The following is an 18696-nucleotide window of genomic DNA, read 5'->3' as shown; positions in this document are numbered from 1 at the left end:
CAATCCAGATGATCTGTGAAATCAATTTTGTCTGTGCAATTTTAATAAAAATTAAAGAAACCCAGCCAAATGCACTTGTACCTTGTATAGCTTTTAAATCTATTTTTAAAAAATGCCCTACAAACACCAGAAACAATGAACATTTTGTTATGCTAACCGATAAATAAATTCCACCGTAGGAACTCTATGAATGCATAAAATCTGAAATAAAAATGTAAATACAGGAAATACAGAACAGACCAAGCAGCATCTATAGAGAGGGAGTTTATACAGATTATAACTTTGCAGAATCCACAAAGGATTAAGTGACTGCCCTTTTCAGTATGAGAGGAGGCCAGATACACAAGGAATTGAGGCAATGCTCTGAATCCAGATCGAAACAATTTATGTTGTAAAAAAAAGTTTCTTTGTGTTGACTCTGATTCTTTTACCACTCACCTTCAATCTCTGTCCTTTCGGTTTCTATCTCTTCTGGCACTGGAATCTGTTTCCCTTCACTTACTCAAATCAATACGACTTTGGATTTCAAACATTTTAAGCAAATTGCATCTTAAGCTTCTTTGTTCTAAGGAAAACAACCCCAGCTCTGAATGCAAATTAAATCACCCTAACCAATGGGGGCATTCTAATCAATCTGTTCCGCACTCTCACCAAGGCCTCTACACCTTTCTCTCAATGTACAGTCCTGAACGGAGCACAATACCAGAGAAAAGGCTTAGGTGGTATTTCATAAGTGTTCAGATAACTTGCTGGCTTCTACACGCTATTAATTGAGCCATGGACGTAGATGCTCTTTTAAAAAAAAAGCCTTCTCTTTTCAGTGCCTTGGTGTGACCATACTTGGAGTAATGTCCACTGTTCTGGCCCGTTTATCTCGGAAATGATATACATGCCATTGAGGGAATGCAGCAAAAGTTCACCAACTGATTCCTGGGATGGCACGTTTGTCATATGAAATGAGGTTGGGTTGTATGGGTCTCTATTCACAGGAATGTAGAAGAATGAGAGGAAGCTCACTGAAACATGTAACATTTTGACATGACTAGACAGACTGCACACAAGATGTTAACCATAACCAGAGAGGGTATAGAAAATTGTGTCATTATTTCGGGCCATTTTGGACTGAGGTGAGGAGAAATTTCTTCACTCAGCGATTGTGAACTGGTGAAATGTATTTATTTATAAAGGTTGTGGAGGTGAAGTCACTGAATATATTGAAGTAAGGAATAGATTTTTATAAATTAAAGGTGTCACAGAATCTCTCCACTGTGGAATCAGGCCATTCAGCCCAACTGACCCTCCAAAGAGCATCCCACTGAGACCTAATCTCCCTACCCTATCACTCTGAATTTCCCATGGCTAACCAACTTAGCCTGCACCTTCCTGGACACAATGGGCAATTTAGCATGGCCAATCCACCTAACCTGCACATCTTTGGACTGTGGGATGAAATCAGAGCACCTGGAAGAAACTAATGCAGACACACAGAGAATGTGCAAACTCCACACAGATAGTGGCCCAAGCTAGATTTAAATCTAGGCCCCTGGTGCTGTGAGGTAGCAGTGCTAACCACTGAGCCACTGTGCCATGTCAAGGGCTATGGGTTGGAGTATGGTATTGAGAAGGAGGATGAGCCATGTTAACAGTAGAATAAATGCCTTGGGCCAAATTGTCTACCTCAGTTCCTATTTTCTGTGTTTCAAATTATCTTGTCACCTTTAAATATTTGTACATATATACCTCCATATCAATGTGTATAACTGCTTCATGACTCCTCCTTTAAAATTATACCATTTAGTTCAACTTATCTTTCCTCACTTTTCTTACCAATATATATCACTTCACATTTTCCTGTATTAAATCTCATCTTTCACGTGTCTGCCCATTCCAAGCATTTGCCAATGTCTCTGTAGCCTGTTACTATTTTCCTAGCTGTTCACATTTCCAGGTTTTGGATCATCTGTAAATTTCAAACCAATATTCTGCACACCCAGGTCCTGGTCCTTAATTTATATAAAAACAAATGATGCTAATACTAATTCAAGGGAACATTGATGTTTATTTCCTACCAATCTGAAAAACAATCTCCACAGCTCTCTGCTTTCTGTCCTTCTGACAATCTTGAATCCATGCTTCCAATGCCACCTTACTTGCATGGGTTTTAAGTTTCCTTACATTTTGTGGCACTTTGACATTAACAATTGAAAGCCCATATACACAAAGCCAAATGCAATACCTTGTCAAATCCTTTCCACTAATTCAAAGAATCAAGTAAGTCAATGGAATCTGCGCTGACTTTCATTTATTAGTTCATGAATTTCCAAATTCCAATTCATTTTGACCTGGATTGTTATTTTACAAGTTTCTTCATTGCTGACTGACCTGTAGTTGCTGGGTTTAGTCTTCTCCCCCTTTCCAAACAGGACTGGCATTTTTCAACCTTTCAACCCTCTGCCACCATTCCTGTATTTGAGGAGAGTTGAAAGCACCCAGCTAGAGCTTCTGCAATCTCAGCTCTTACATCTGCACACAGGTTGAGACAGATGAGGAGGGATAGCTTACCTTTGTCACAGTCAAATTGGATGTTATTTGTGATTATGACTCACTTTACCTAAACTACTGTTGGGTTTGCTCTCATCTGCCGAAACTGCTCACTCTTTCAGGATTATCCTCTATTGCAAAGTAACTCCCACTTTCCTTTCTCAACTGCAAATTGTCTTCTTAAGCCTCCCCTCCCTGTCGCTTGCACACTTGTGTCCACTTGTGTCCACTTGCAGCTCATTTTGTCCACCACATGTACCTCCTGTTCCCTTGACTTACTTCCTTTTATTTTGTTGGCCATCCAATTTATCTTCCTGGACCCCAAGCCAGCTGATTTTACTTACAGTTCTCTCTCTTCAGTACTGTTGGGATTACTCCTCTCCTGAAGGAATAAAGTCTTGATTTATCCTCAATCCTTGCAAACTACTGCTACATCTCCTTTCCTTCCAAAGTCACTAAGTGTGTCTTCCCATCTGAAGCGCATGCCCTGATGTTCCTGATGTTCCATGTTTGTGGCTCAGACTGAAGCTGAACGAGGCTGTCTGCAAGTTTGGGGTCATATTTAACACTGAAAAGAGCTTCTAACCACATATCCCTACCACCACCAAATAGCTTTTTCCACCATCATCATATTGCCAGTGTCCATCCTTGCCTCAAATTATCTGCTGCTGGATCATCATCCCACATTATTATCTTTACAATTGATTTATCCAACACATTCATGATTGGCATCAGACCTTCTATAAACTCAAGATCAGTGAAATCTCTTTGCCCAAGTCTTAGCTCACACAAAGTCTTGTTCATCCAACACCACCTCCTTCCACAGCTGAGTATTTCCAGTTCATCTTTTTTATTTAACAAGTTTCCAATTGCATCATAGCTTGTATTTTTGATGATAGATTATTCCTCACAATCAAACTGAAAGTAGAATGCAAAGTAATAGCATAGACTTCTGGTTGTTTGTGTTAAGCATTTCTAAGCATCTGGAAATTATAGAGAGGTCCATATGTGTAATCACTGTCTATACTTGGTAACACTGATGTAAATGACCTTCTGACACCATGGAAGCAGACACAATGTTTCAGGACATAAAAGTAAATGATTTTGGCATTATACACTATTTGGACGCTAACAGTGTATTAATCCTTCCTGTTGAAATAGATACACTCTCCAGCATTTGAGATTCTAATTACAATATTACATAATTGATTTCCTCCTGACCTTTTGGAAGCTGCCTTACAGCTGTATTGTAATAATTCTTATTCACTCTTGGAAACTTTCTACAAATGCATCTATGTCACACAAAATGACTGACAATTCTTAGGTCCAAGAGGATTACCAAGACATACATTAGATCAGGCAAAATCACTGGTGAAAGTAGAGTTGTTAATTATCCAATCTGGAGTTTACAGATTACCTCTCAATGAATTATTTGGCAATTTGACAGCAATAGTTCTACAACAAAAATGTAAATAGTGTTTTCCACCTATTTCTGTGAATTGAGTTGGTGGAACTATTAGTGTTTGGGGAAAAGATGTCATCACGAATCAAGCAAATGTTACATTCAATCCTGTTTTCATCCCGTACTCCATTGATTATGATGGAACTGGCATTAAAGGTAGCAATTCTGAATGGAAAACATGACCTTGATAACATCCATGACACAGAACAGGCCCTCATGTAAGTGGAAGGGCACAGTTCTGTTCAAGGCTGTAATGAGGTCCAGGGCTGAGTAACCCAGACAGAAACTAAACTGCTTAGTGAGAGATTATTACTGTGTTGATATTTTCAATCAACCTGTTCAGACATGTTCTGACACACTTCAGTAACAGGCAGGACTTGAACCAAGGTCTTCTAGTCCTGATGTAGGAACAGCTTGGGTTCGGGGGCATAATTATTTCTGCAGTACAAGTCTCAAGTACTGCAATTGGGACTGTGTAAGGACTCATAACCTTGCTTTACCAGCTGATGAGGCTCTCAGAATGGAAACTGTAGATGGAAGAATCTCATCAAGATTAGATATCACCCATGTTACCTCAAAAGCTTATCCTTATTATCAAAGCTGTAAAAATATATTAGCACATTAGTAAACTTTAAAATATCAAGATGTAATCCAAACTTACTCCTTAACATTGTGATCAGAGGACAACTTTACTAAATTTACAGGCAAGAGAAAATGTCCAAGTGACTTATTGGTATCGATATATTCCTGCAGAAACTAAATACATTGCACATGTTCAAACTGCCTACTCTAAAAGCAGCTAAAAGCATCAAAGTATTAGGTGTAAATATTAAGTCCAAGTCAGGAAGTGCCATGCCTCACAGTTGGCAGCTTCCTCCTCCTATTCGGTGGTGTCGATGCCTCCATGCTTCAGATCTACTCTGAACATATTCTTATATCTTTTAACTTTGACCAACATTTGAACGTTGCCCAAGAGGAAGCTGGAAGAAGAGAACTTGCTGATGGAGGCAGTTATCAGGCATCTGGGTACAATGGCCCTACCATTGGAGTTGGTTTTTCAGGAGCAGGGCTTTAATGCATAATTCAATGGACAAATGCACTCATTTGAAACAAATGGTTCTTTAACTTAGTAAATGTCATCGAATATCTTAGTTAGGAAACTGAAAATTCGAATTACTTCGCATTTTTTTGCAGAATGCATCTTGTAGGAACCTATGACAGGACACCATTCAGATTTACCTTAAAAATTCTTTTAAAACTTCAGCTAGTATTGCGGCAGTAAACTAGGGCCAATAAGTAGGGGATGTTTTGCAAGTTCCAACAGGAAATGATTGCAGCACAGTTTTCCATAGAATTCATGATCCACATAAGAATTAGAACACATTTAGATAATTAATTACTTTTTGGTTTAGTTTACTTTACTTTACTTTAGAACAAGATAAAGTGAATTATGGATTTTACATGATGAGTCTACCCAAGTACCACTGAGCTCCTCGAATGGTTCAGCTGGGAATAATGGGGAGCTATTGAGAATACAAGTAATAAGACCCAGTTCCTGAGCTCAGGGCATTTGGGATCTGCTGAGTTCGCTGATCTGAGCCATACAATGGACAATCTTTCTGGTTATCATCTTGTTGACTACATGAGTGTGCATGCACTAAAGTATACAGAGTAGGCAAGCATGGCATTATTCAGTCTGCAACATTGAATTGGCGTTTTATGAGCTCAATGCTCCAGTTACTGTCACCTGTTAAGTTGCAGCCAAACACAGACTCAGCATCAGAGGACTTCTGATGGCCATAGAAGATCAAGTTATAGAAGATCTGGATGCAGGTTGCTCTACTTCAGAATGAAAAAGAGCAGTCTTGGTTCGCTGCCTGACAGAAGCAGTTGCAACAGGGCATTAATGGTTTGTTTTCCGTGGAAGGATGAATGGTATCTTCTTGACAGGCAAATGAAGCTTTGTGCTCCATGGAGACAATGCCATTCTCTCAGGACATCTCCTAGTAATCTAATAAAAGGTCAGATTGGTGACTGCAGACACTCTGTGACACACTTTGCCTAATGCAATCTACAGCCAAAACTGCAGCAATCTGAGCTTGCACATCTACAATATAAACTTCCACTCAAAGAAAACAAGGAAGAATAAATAGAATTTAATAACATATAAATGCTATTGGCTGACATGTGCAGGCTTGGTAATATATCAAAATTCTTAATTCTATTTAACACTTTCTAATCAACATGTTCAGATATATTACTATACATCCCTGTAGCAGGTGGGACTTGATCCTCAAGTCTCCCAGCTCAAAGTTAGCGAAACTGCCACTGTGTCACAAGGCCCCAAATTCTTGCTATTTTATAGTTTAGCAGATCTGGTTCCAGTCTTCCACAATAACCTAACAGTTTCCACCACTGAACAATCAAACTGTACAAGTTAGTTCCTGGACTAGTAAACTAGTAACAATGGCCTCAACAGAGCACTTCATTCACATTTCCAGTTAATTCTGTCATGAAAACACTGAGCATGGAGCATTGACTCAACTTAGGTGCACTTTGGTGTCAGCAAATAAAGTTCATATTTATTTTTCTCCATGTCTAAATTTGAAGTATTTTGAGATTGATAGTAATAAGCATCAACATAACTAACTCGTTTAACTCAACACCATTAATCCATGTCAACTCGCAATGAATGGAATGGTCTAGATCAATATTTTAAAAAGGCATTTAGATGGAGCATTGAAGAGGCTGGGAATAGAATCACAGAGATGTACACACAAAAACAGACCCTTCGGTCCAACTCGTCCATGCTGACCAAATATCCCACGTGTAGGCATGTGGAATTAGTCTGGAATGGTATCATGGTCCGAAGAGACATGGTGGGCTGAAAGACCTGTTCCTGTGCTGAACTGTTCTATGTAATTAAACAAGCAACAGCTGTGCCAGCTTAATTTCAACTTTGCTGTGTAAATGAAAAATCTTGTGGCTTTAATGTATTGTTAATTTAGTACAGATCATTTTAATGTGAAGTTTTGATTTACATCTTGAACAGATTGGTTAGGAATATTTCAGGAAGTTTCACAAAGCGAATAATAAAATGATTTTGTTCATATTATTTATGGTACAATCAGAATGTAGGATCTATTTAAACTTTCTGTTAAAATCAATTTCCTCCAAACTGAAACTTTACAACTGGAGATTAGCAGTTCCATTTGTTTCTTTTCTTAAAAGATAATGATTAAAGGAAATATATTTTATACTTCACATTTTGCCCTTTAGAAAATATCTAACATCCAGCATCAGACACAGGAACATTAAACGATTATGGAATTATAGGAGGAAAATAAACTGTATAGAGCCATCGTTTCACAATACAAAATAGTTACTAGTAATGAATAAATGTTATTTAGCTTGATTATTTATGACTATTAGGATCTCTAGGTACTCATAATATTTATGAATTACCTTGATAAAAGTAGAGGATAACGGACAAAAGAAAGACACCTGGTCCTTGAATGACAGTGCTAAAAGATGTGTATGGACGTGAAATCTCAAGGGCAATAAGAAAAAAACAAATGTTGGCCTGAATAGCAACACCCATATACCCAAGAAAGAGTAAACTAAAATAATGAAAAAGGAGTACTTAGAGTACAGGCTGCATATTATTGAAGAGCGAAAGATTCTTTAGCCTCAGTTATGAAGACTTTCTCTAGGGCAGCACGGTGGCTCAGTGGTTAGCACTGTTGCCTCACAGCGCCTCGGACCTGGGTTCAATTCCACCCTCGGTCTGTGTGGAGTTTGCACATTCTCCCCGTGTCTGTGTGGGTTTCCTCCGGGTGCTCTGGTTTCCTCCCACAGTTCAAAGATGTGCGGGTCAGGTGAATTGGCCATGCTAAATTGCCCATAGTGTTAGGTGCATTAGTCACAGGGAAAATGGGTCTCGGTGGGTTACTCTTCGGAGGGTCAGTGTGGACTTATTGGGCTGAAGGGCCTGTTTCCATACTGTAGGGAATCTAATCTAATTAAAAGCTCAAAACAGAAATGGTCACAGAAACAGGATGCATAGTGCAAGATCCTCAAAGCATATATTCAAAGGAAAATATTGATTTTAGTAAAAGCACCTTTAGTAAGAAGGATTAAAATTACCACATAGTATTCTGCCTAGTTGGTGCCAGATTGAAGGATATTTCAAACAGAATTAAAAAGATGTTAGGAAGGAGGTGGAGAATTTAGTCTTGGGATCCATGGTAGAACGAACAATATAGTGGAAGAATAGGCAAATGACCTGTCTCAGCGAATACCAGGACCTAGAAGCCAAATTAAATAATAAGATCTCAAAAGGTTCTAATCTTTGAATTATTACATGAGCAATTTATAACTTGGCAGATTAGAGAGTTAAACATCTGGGTAAAGGAGGAGATGAGGAGTTTGATTCCTTTTCACATTGAGACACGATATAAGGCTCTCTCGTAGTGATAGCATCCGTACGTCTGACCCAGAGGCCTGGCTAAACATCCTATCTGCTCCAGAAGTACATCATAATCTATCTGGATAGGCTGATTAAAATTATCCACAAGGCATGCTTGGTGGAATTCCACGCTAAATGGTTAAAGACTGGGGTGACATTAGAAAGGATAAATAGACTAAAGTGAAGTTTATACCAGTAAATGGGTAGAAAGAAGAAATTGGGTGAAAGAGGTAGTCTATGTAACAGTTTGAAAACAAAAAACATGGATGAGTGCAAAGTAAAAATCATGCATTGTGCTTTAGGTATGATAGATAGAAGGAAAAGATCTGAAGTGATTAAACCAAGAGACAGAAATATGAAATTTGCGGTGAAACACTTACAAAGAAAGGACAGGTTCGGGCATGTGGCCCAAATAAACATTCTTTATACAAACTCAGATAATATCAGGAACAAATTGAATGAGTTGCAGATGCAGTTCAACATGAGGGGTGACATGGTAGCTATTACTGAGGCAGGGTTGCTTAAGAATCAAGATTGGGAACGGGATATACCAGGTTATAAGATCACAAATAAAAGCAAATGCTGCAGATGATGGAATTCTGAAACAAAACAGAAAATGCTGTAGAAACTCGGCATATAATTCAGTGACTTAGAGTCATAGAGATGTACAGCATGGCAACAGACCCTTTGGTCCAACCCGTCCATGACGACCAGATATCCCAACCCAATCTAGTCCCACCTGCCAGCACCCGGTCCATATTCCTTCAAACCGTTCCTACTCATATACCCATCCAAATGCCTCTTAAAAATTGCAATTGTACTAGCCTCCACCACTTCGTCTGGCAGCTCATTCCATACATGTACCACCCTCTGTGTGAAAAGGTTGCCCCTTAGGTCTCTTTTATATCTTTCCCCTCTCACCCTAAACCTATGCCCTCTAGTTCTGGACTCCCCAACCCCAGGGAAAAGACTTTGCCTATTTACCCTATGCATGCCCCTCATAATTTTGTAAACCTCTATAAGGTCACCCCTCAGCCTCCGTTGCTCCAGAGAAAACAGTCCCAGCCTGTTCAGCCTCTCCCTACAGCTCAGATCCTCCAACCCTGGCAACATCCTTGTAAATCTTTTCTGAACCCTTTCAAGTTTCACAACATCTTTCCCATAGGAACGAGACCAGAATTGCACGCAATATTCCAACAGTGGCCTAACCAATGTCCTATACAGCTGCAACATGACCTCCCTCTTCAAAACGGTTTTGCTCTCATCAAGTACTGTCAGATCTGCTCGGTGTTTCCAGCAGTTTCTGTTTTTACTTCATATATAATGTCTACCAGAAAAGTGAAGAAAACACTGTAGAGTAGGAGGAGAAGACATAGGATAACCCAGCCTAGGCATTCAAAATAACAACGGCAAAAAACAGGATGTCGACACTGAAAAGGTCTCCATTCTAAGATCTTGCAGTTAGTGATAGAATTGGGAATGCTAGCTTACTGACTCATACCTTATACACAAAGTTCCAGACAAAACCATCACCATTCCTGGGTATATCAGTATGACCATAAGATGTAGGAGCAGAAGGGTGCGATTCAGCCCACCGAATCATCTCCAGCATTCAGTTAGTTCATAGCTGATCCAATAATCCCCAACTCCATTTTCCACCTCAGGTCTTTGGGTAAATGTCCTCCAAGGTGGACTTCAGGATACACAGCAATGCAGAGTTGCCAAACAGAGGCTGATAGCCAAGTTCGGTACTCATAAAGATGGCTTCAACTGGGATTCTGGGTTCATGTCACACTACAGGCGACCCCACTACGTTACACACACACTCTCACACACTCTCTCTACCTCTCTCTCACACACTCTCTCTACCTCTCTCTCTCACACACACACTCTCACACACTCTCTCTACCTCTCTCTCACACACTCTCTCTACCTCTCTCTCTCTCACACACACATACACACACACAAATAGCTATATCTACAGGGCGAATTTGTATTTGCAGATGCATTCTACTTTGTCCAAAAAACATGCTATCTATAAACAGTTAATCAATATGGCATTTTAGAAATTCTTACTTTGGAAAAAAAAGTCTGACAGATACAAACAGACTTGCAACATAGCCTTACACCTAAAATACACTTTATGACCAGAGTGTTACCTTTATTCTGATAAAACCTGAAGTTTTCTTGTGGCAGTGACTTCAAAGAAATTCTGGGAATTACATATTAATCAATCAAAACCTGCGCCTCCATTCTAACTGATTAAGACTGCTTCCTACCAAAGTGCAAAACGTCACATTTGCCCACATTATATTCCCTCTGCCAAATCTTTGCACTTGCGCTTAACTTGTCTAAATCCCTCTGCAGACTCTGTCATTCTCACCACTGCCCTTTTCACCTATTTTGAGGTAATCCACAAACTTGGCAATAGGACATTCATTTTCCTTATTGAGTCATTAAAATATACTTTAAATGATTGTGATCCTTGCATTGATCTCTGGGGCAGTCCACTAGCCACAGGCTGCTATCCTGAAAATATCCATTTATCCCAACTCTCTGTCTTCTATATGTTAACTAATCATCTATCATACAGTCATAGAGATACACATCACAGAAACAGACCTCTCAGTCCAACTTAAGCATGCCGACCAGATATCCTAACCTAACCTTGTCCCATTTGCCATCACTTGGCCCATATACCCATCCAATTGCCTTTTAAATGTTGTAGTTGTACCAGGCTCCACCACTTCCTCTGGCAGCTCATTCCATACATGCACCACCCTCAGCATGAAAATGTTGCCCCTGAGGTCCCTTTTAAATTTTTCCCCTTTCATCCTAAACTTATGCCCTCTAGTTCTGGACTCCCCCACCTCAGGGAAATGACCTTGTCTAGTTACCTATCTATGCCCCTCATAATTTTATAAGTCCCTATTAGGCCACCTCTCAGCCTTCGATGCTCCAGGGAAAACAGTCCCAGTCTATTCAGCCTCTCCCTGTAGCTCAAACCCTGGCAACATCCTTGTAAATCTTTTCTGAACCCTTTAAATCTTTTCTGAACCCTTTCAAGTTTCACAACATCCTTCCAATAGAAGGGAGACCAGAATTGCACACAATTTTCCAAAAGTGGCCTAACCAATGCCCTGTACAGCCGCAACATGACCTCCCAACTCCTATACTCAATGCTAATAATCTATCTACACTCAACACCATGGTTTCTTCTCTTATGTATCTGACATGCGGTATCTTTTCAAACACTTTGTGGTATCAGTGAGTCTGTTTGCAATGTAGGCTTTCTGATTGCCTGGCAGCTCTGGGGTGGAGGTGGTGGAATAGCCATCCCTCTCCTAATAGGGCTGACAGCTGAGTGGAAACCTGCTGACTCCATTAAAATCCTGTACAATATTTCCCAGAACCATTGAAACACATGCCAAATTAGATTTCAATGAGTGGCCAGCTAAAATACTTTTATCTAATAGAGATCATAAAGTGATCAAGTTGAAAACAGCATTTGAGAGGATGAGACATGAAAACAGCTACTCGGATTCTAGATTTGGGTAAGGCTAACTTCAATGTAGTGAGATAGAAGCTGTCCAAATTAATTGGGTAAATTGGTTGATGGTTACATTGACAGAAGATCAATGTGAGATATGCAAGGAAGAATTTAATGCGATTCAGACCAGTTACTCTTGGGGTAAAAAATACATTGGCCAAACACAAAAAAAGTGCAAAAACAAAGTTAAGTCTTTTGCACACAAAAATAGCACTGATCCTGCCAAATGGGAGCAATACACAGAATAGTGAAGGCCAATTAAAAAGCTAATGAATTTGCAAAAATAGACTTAAGACAACATTGCAAAAGATATCAAAATGAATACAGTTAATTTTACAGTTATTTTTCAGCAGAGTTTGTACAGGGGCAATGTAATCCTCTTAAAAATTGCTAGTGGTGACATTGTCAATGAAATTAAGGAAATGGAAGGCATGATGAATAATTACTCTGCATCAATATTTACAGTAGAAGAAGAACATGCCGGATCTCCCAAGGAAACTAATATTAAATCAGGTACTTACCAAAATTAATAAATGTACAATAACAGAAACGACAACAATTGTCGGATCCTAATTGTAATCTTATGAGTTCTCTTTATTTAGGAATCAATTCTTCAGATTGAAAAATTGCAAAAAATTATTTTGCTCTTTAAGAAAAGTAAGAGAATGGAACTATATGTCAGCTGGCCAAGCATTTAGCCCATTATCAGAGATCGTTAGCTAAAATTGAAGTTTGTATGGATATTTTCTAATCAACTTGTTCAGAGGTGTCATTGAACATGTTGAGAGGAGAGGGAACTTGAACCAGAGCCTCAGACACAGGGACAGCACCCACTGTATCACAAGAGCCCTGCGTAGCTTGAATAAATAAAAACAAACTCAGCTGAGTGACAGCAAAAGGTAAGTAGGAATAATTAAGCAGATACTCTAAATAGTAGAATGTCTTGAGTAGTAGACTATTCACCATATTTATGCATAACTAGAGGGGAGGTGGTAACGTAATGATAATGTCACTGAACTAGTAATCCAGAAGGTCACACTAACATTCTGAGGTCAGAAGTCAGACAACACCAGGTTATAGTCCAACAGGTGCACAGTCCTGTTGGATTATAACCTGGTGTCATCTAACTTCTGATATTGCCACCCCAGTCCAACACCAGTAGCTCCACAATATTCTGAGAGCATGGACTCAAATCCCAGCATAGCAAATATTGAAATTTGCATTCAATAAAGAGCCAGTTCAATGGTAACACTGTTGCTTGTCATTAAAAACAACTATCTGGTTCACTATTGTCCTCAGAGAAGAAAATCTGCCATCCTTACCTGGCCTGGCTTATATATGACTCCAGACCTACAATAATATGGCTGACTTGTAACTGACCCCTGGACAATTAGAGATAGACAATATATTCTGACCTAGCCTGAGACACCCATATCTGTGAATAGATAATATAAAAAATGGACATCATAGGATAAAAAGCCATATATCTAGGTTTGCTATTGACTCAAAGATAGCATTGTAAATAATCTTAATGGGAACATAAAATTGTGGGGGATTTATTGAATGAACAAATAGGTTTCAACGTGGGAAAATGTGAGCTCATGCACTTTTGAATTAAAAAGTTAGACCAGAGTATGTTCCAGATGGTGAAAATCAAGAAACAGTGGAGGGCCAAAGGGACCAGAGAGTTCATGTAAATTAATCATTAAAATGTCATAAACATTTATAAAAAAATAAACAGAAAGGCTTATGCAATTCTAACCTTTATATTGCGATGACTCGAATAGAAGTGGAAAATCTGTGCTAGAGCTATAAAAGCCTTGTTTAGAGCACACCTGGGGCTGAATTTAAAGACTGCTTCCACAGTCAATCTGGTGTCAAGAGGACATTTAATCTGGTGGGAGAGTGGTGAGTTTGAAACCTATTCCCTTTTGGCTTCTGCCCTGATTAAATCTGTGAATTGGGAATCTTAAATAGGTAATGAATGTTCCTTTAAAGGCCTCATCTGCTGCTGCTGATAATCGCCCAGCGGAAGGTAGGAGATTTACCATGTGGAAAGCCTGAAAAACAAACCTTGTCAAAGTAGTTCGAAGGCTTCTAGGACATTCTACATATAATAATGTGGTAGAATTTGTTACTTTTTTACATTGAGTTTGATAAGTGATTGTTGACCAAGGATATTAAAAATATATTAAAGGTTGATAAATGGAGTTAGGTTGCAGATCAACCATGATCTTATTGAGTGAGGTTAATCATATCCTACACTTTGTTCCTGTGTTCCTGACCTTCCCTTCATCATAAGGTCAGAAGTGGGGCTGTTCGATGATAGTTGCACAACTCCTGAGATACTAAAGCAGTCCATGCCCAAATGCACAAGATTTGGACTGATAAGCAGCAAATAACATTTGTGTCACTTGAATGCCGGGTAATGATCATTTCCAACATAGAAGAGTCTCACTGTTATCCTTTGACATTCATTAGAACTACTCTATCTCCAAACATCAATGACTTGAGAGTTACTATTGACCAAAAACTGAACTGGAATAGCCATGTAAATGCTGGGACTATAACAGCTATTCAGAGACGCAGAATCCTGCAGTGAGTAACTCACTCCTGACTCCCCAAATCCTGACCACCATCTACATATCATCGGAGATTGATGGAATACTGTCCAGTTGCCTGGATGTGTGGAATTCCAACATCACTCAAGGAGCTGACACATCCTGGACAAAGCAGGCTACTTGGTTGGCATCACAGCCAGAAACAACCAATCCCTCCATGACTGAAGTTCAGTAATGTGTACTGTCTACTAGATGTACCGCAGAAATTCACCAAGACTCCTTGGTGAGATCGTACCTGCCAACCACAACCACTATCATCTAGAAGGTCAAAGGCAGCAGGTACATGGGAACACCATCATCTATAAAGGTTCCGTCAAAGCCACTCACCTTTTTTATTTGGAAATACAACACTGTTCCTTCAATGTCACTAGGGAAAAATTGAACTCTCTACCTAACTCCACTGTATGCGTACCTATACAATCAACTGCAGTAGTTCAAGAAGACAGCTCACCTCCACTTTCTCAGGAGCAACAAGGGTTGAAAAATAATTGTTGGTCTAGCCGGAGATGCCACTTTCCATTAGTAGATTAAAAAAAATTGTACATTCCATCAAATCCCAGAATTATGGCAGGTTGCAAGATCTCTCTATATTGTTATAAGGATTATTCCAAGCAAGTACAATACAACAAACATGAACAGCAGTCAACTATATAGCCCATGAAGCTGGCTTTGTATTCAACAGGGTTACAGTCTTTGCACCAACTCCATTTTCTTGCCTTATTAGATTATATGGAACAACACCAAATAAACTGAACATAGATCACTGAGGAAATGAATGAACACAGGTTAGATGCTGAGATAGGGTGGATTATTTGAGTTACATATAGGAGACAGTGACAACTGTGGCTAACTAGACAAAGTTTCAAATGCTAATGAACCCTTTTGAAATCAACTTTTACTATAGTTTGAGTCACAGAATCTTTGATGATAGCCCTCCGGGGGTACTATATTACGCTTTGTTCTGCTTATTGTTAGATTTTAGAAGGTACTTAAAACATCTCACCTAAGTAATTATCATCATAATCAGCAGGAGCCACTCCAGTCTGTCGTTCTCCATTTACTGTCCGTTGCATATCTCTGAAGTCATATCCATTTAAAATTTCAAAGATACCAGCAGTGATCACCTGACCTGTGTCCGGAAACACATGGAAAAGATGTAAAGTAAACCACGAAAGTAATATACATAAGACCACAAATGTTTATCATAATAATTTACCATTTACAACATAAACGTACTATGAATACCCAGATTTCACATCTTAGCACAGGTCACTTCACATGAAACAAAGTCACTGTTGTAGACTAAAGGTAAAAACCAATGAAAACACTGTTTTTAATTCATTACTTCAAGTGAGATGAAACCAAATGGCTGCCACAACTCCCAAGGAAAATTACTCTGTTGATCTGCAATTTATTTATTGTATCTGCACACAGGATTCAAACTCATGATTCACCATTGATACAAATGTAAACAATGTTAAATCTTTTTAAAAGACTCAGTTGTTGTAAAACAAACAAAGCCAATTCACACACAATAACAACCATTGCCTTTTTTCATTCTGCTTTACGAAGGAATCCTTCCAATCCAGGGATTATATGTGCTTTGGTCAATTTGTGCAACATGAAAACTAGAACTCTGTCCTAGCCACCGACAATACTCACACTGGCAAAATGCTTGACAGGCCGTATTTCAAATTATATGATAACACAATTTAATTAATCTCATAAATGGTATAATTTTGTCATGAACATTTTCTCAAATAAAAGCAAGAAGTCAGTAAACAGCTATGTATCTGTAGCTATTCAGAGTGTGCAGTACAACGTACTCGGTATTGGGAATGGTCCGAAATGGATTTACGAGCATTTCCAAACAACAGTCTAAAATTGATGTTCACAGCGCCACTGCAGAGGTTTCTGGGAGCCTCGATGAAATTCCATCCTATCAGGCACCTAATTGTCTGCGATCTGAGTTCTCTAGGCCTTTTTAACAAAACTCAACCTCTAGAGAGCTATCACCCAATCACAGGGACAATATGGAATTTGAGGGCTTGCCACTTATGGAATCCACCATTGGCAGAATACCAGTCGCAGGTAGAGAAGGTTATTAAATGATCCATTAGGACACTGGGCACTGACACTAACGGGGATTTTCCAACTGGCAGTCAGACTCTGTTGTAGTGGCCACAAAACAAACTCCTATATAAACAAAGACATCACCAGTTCTTTTTACAATATTGAGCTGATATTGGCCCTCCAGTTTCAGAAGGCCACCCACCCTCCTTCATTGTATTGACCAATTTCACACTTTGACACTATGGAAATGGATCTCCTGATGTTGACAACCTGACCTGGACACAAAATTCCTGCCCAAAATAGGGCCACAGACATTCTGCAAATGGGCTAGCTAACCATTGAGGTAGGAAGGACCAATCCTGGGGGTTTAAGCTGATTAATTTATCAGGGATGCAGTTATATCCTAAAATTAAGTTAGCCTCGTGACACATATGCTGTGGCTCACAATTGCTGCCTGGTCTAAACCTTTGCTTTCTTGGGAGTAAAACTTGCATTGACTCAAAACTTTAGACTCCCTTTTTTAAAGCCAGTTGTACATCAATGATATAGGACTGAGCTCAGCATGCCTTGGATCATTAGGTGAGAATAGCAATTCAGTACAGATCCAAGCTAAATGTGACCCATTGGTAGCAAACCACAGAATCACAGTTAAGAGGCCTTAGGCAAGCAGGAAGCAGTCAGGTTGCTAATGGGGCACTTTGCTTTGGGAAAAACAGGCCAATTATTCTGGCGTCAATTAATCCCTTGGACTTTCTATATTATTTATAGAATGGAAATTACTGCACAAAACAAACACTCTGTTCACCACAAGGGAAGCTATTAAAATTCTTCTGCAACATAATTTTCAACCTTCTGCCCTGATTGTCATATTGATTTTGTGTTGATCAGTTGGCAAAATCTGAGCAAATCAAAGATGCCAGAAGTGATCAGTCATATTTGCAATTTAATACATTAACCTGGATTATTAATGAATATGAATCTTTCCTAAACACTTAACAAATAATTGGTCAATACATGTTTATTCAGAGCTAGCACTGGTAACTGGAACACAGTCTATGACACAAAAAGGGTGAGCTAAAGTCACAGTTGCTCAGTAGCATGACATTAGACCAGAACCCTTTAACAGGTTTACCTAAATTGAATTTATCGGTTCAACATTGTAAAAAGGATTATGACATCTTTGTTTATACATGACACCTGGCATTCTGGAGAATTAATCTATTCCTTTGGACCAAAAAAATCCTCTTTGAACCATCTGCTTAAGCATGTTTTCTTTAAACTGGTGCTAAAGCAATAAAGATGAGATCTTTCACCAAAAGCTGTAACTATAGAAATCATCGATTTCTCCTCATTTATTAATGTATGACATAAATGGCAAATTTCAGGGGGACTTCTTGTATAATATAAGCAAAATAATGGCCCACATCATCCAGTATGAGGAAAGGCCTCATACCCAACACGCGTTGCTGATTAATGTCAGAATCCAAAGGAGGCCTCTGAATAAACACATCCACACAGTGTGTATAGAAAGATTAAACTGCAAAATCCATGATTACGTGACAGTGGAATCTGAAGTCCAGAACCATACAGACTGTTCGCCCTATACTTACCCTGGTTTTTATATGGATTCACTTCAGCATAGTAGTTACAAAACCAGCTGAGAGATATAACTTGAAGTTAAACAGTTGATGTGTAAAGCCTTCCATCTCCCACAGCAATATTCACTTCTCTCCTAAAAAATTACCCCACCCAGCCCTCAACAATGCTTATTCCCCACCCACCCTCCAATGGTGCTGATCAACTCACCCTGCCTGTAGTAATTCGAACATGGGCCAGATGGATCTCATTGATTATGTGATCCGTGATTGGGATTGTTAATCTGGGAGCTCTGGCTGACAGATATAATCAGGAGATTCAGAGAATCTTCTCATGCTAGGGACTGGCTCTGAGCTGATTGTTCAGAGATCCATGTACTGTATGC

At 39.2% G+C, this 18696-nt stretch overlaps 1 protein-coding gene across 2 annotated transcripts in view; it reads right to left on the bottom strand.

Annotated features, from left to right (window-relative positions):
- The window catches only part of itga8 (integrin, alpha 8), a 207634-nt gene that overhangs the window by 158786 nt on the left and 30152 nt on the right, over nucleotides 1-18696 (bottom strand). For both annotated transcript variants that reach the window (XM_043690323.1, XM_043690322.1), the window contains exon 7: nucleotides 15646-15771. In XM_043690323.1, coding sequence (XP_043546258.1) covers nucleotides 15646-15771 — 126 coding nt within the window. The remainder of the gene's footprint in view (nucleotides 1-15645; nucleotides 15772-18696) is intronic.

The sequence above is a fragment of the Chiloscyllium plagiosum genome, chromosome 5 (assembly GCF_004010195.1).
Source record: "Chiloscyllium plagiosum isolate BGI_BamShark_2017 chromosome 5, ASM401019v2, whole genome shotgun sequence".
NCBI lineage: Eukaryota > Metazoa > Chordata > Chondrichthyes > Orectolobiformes > Hemiscylliidae > Chiloscyllium > Chiloscyllium plagiosum.
Note: the sequence above shows the minus strand (reverse complement) of the source record. Positions and strands in the feature narration are given on the sequence as shown.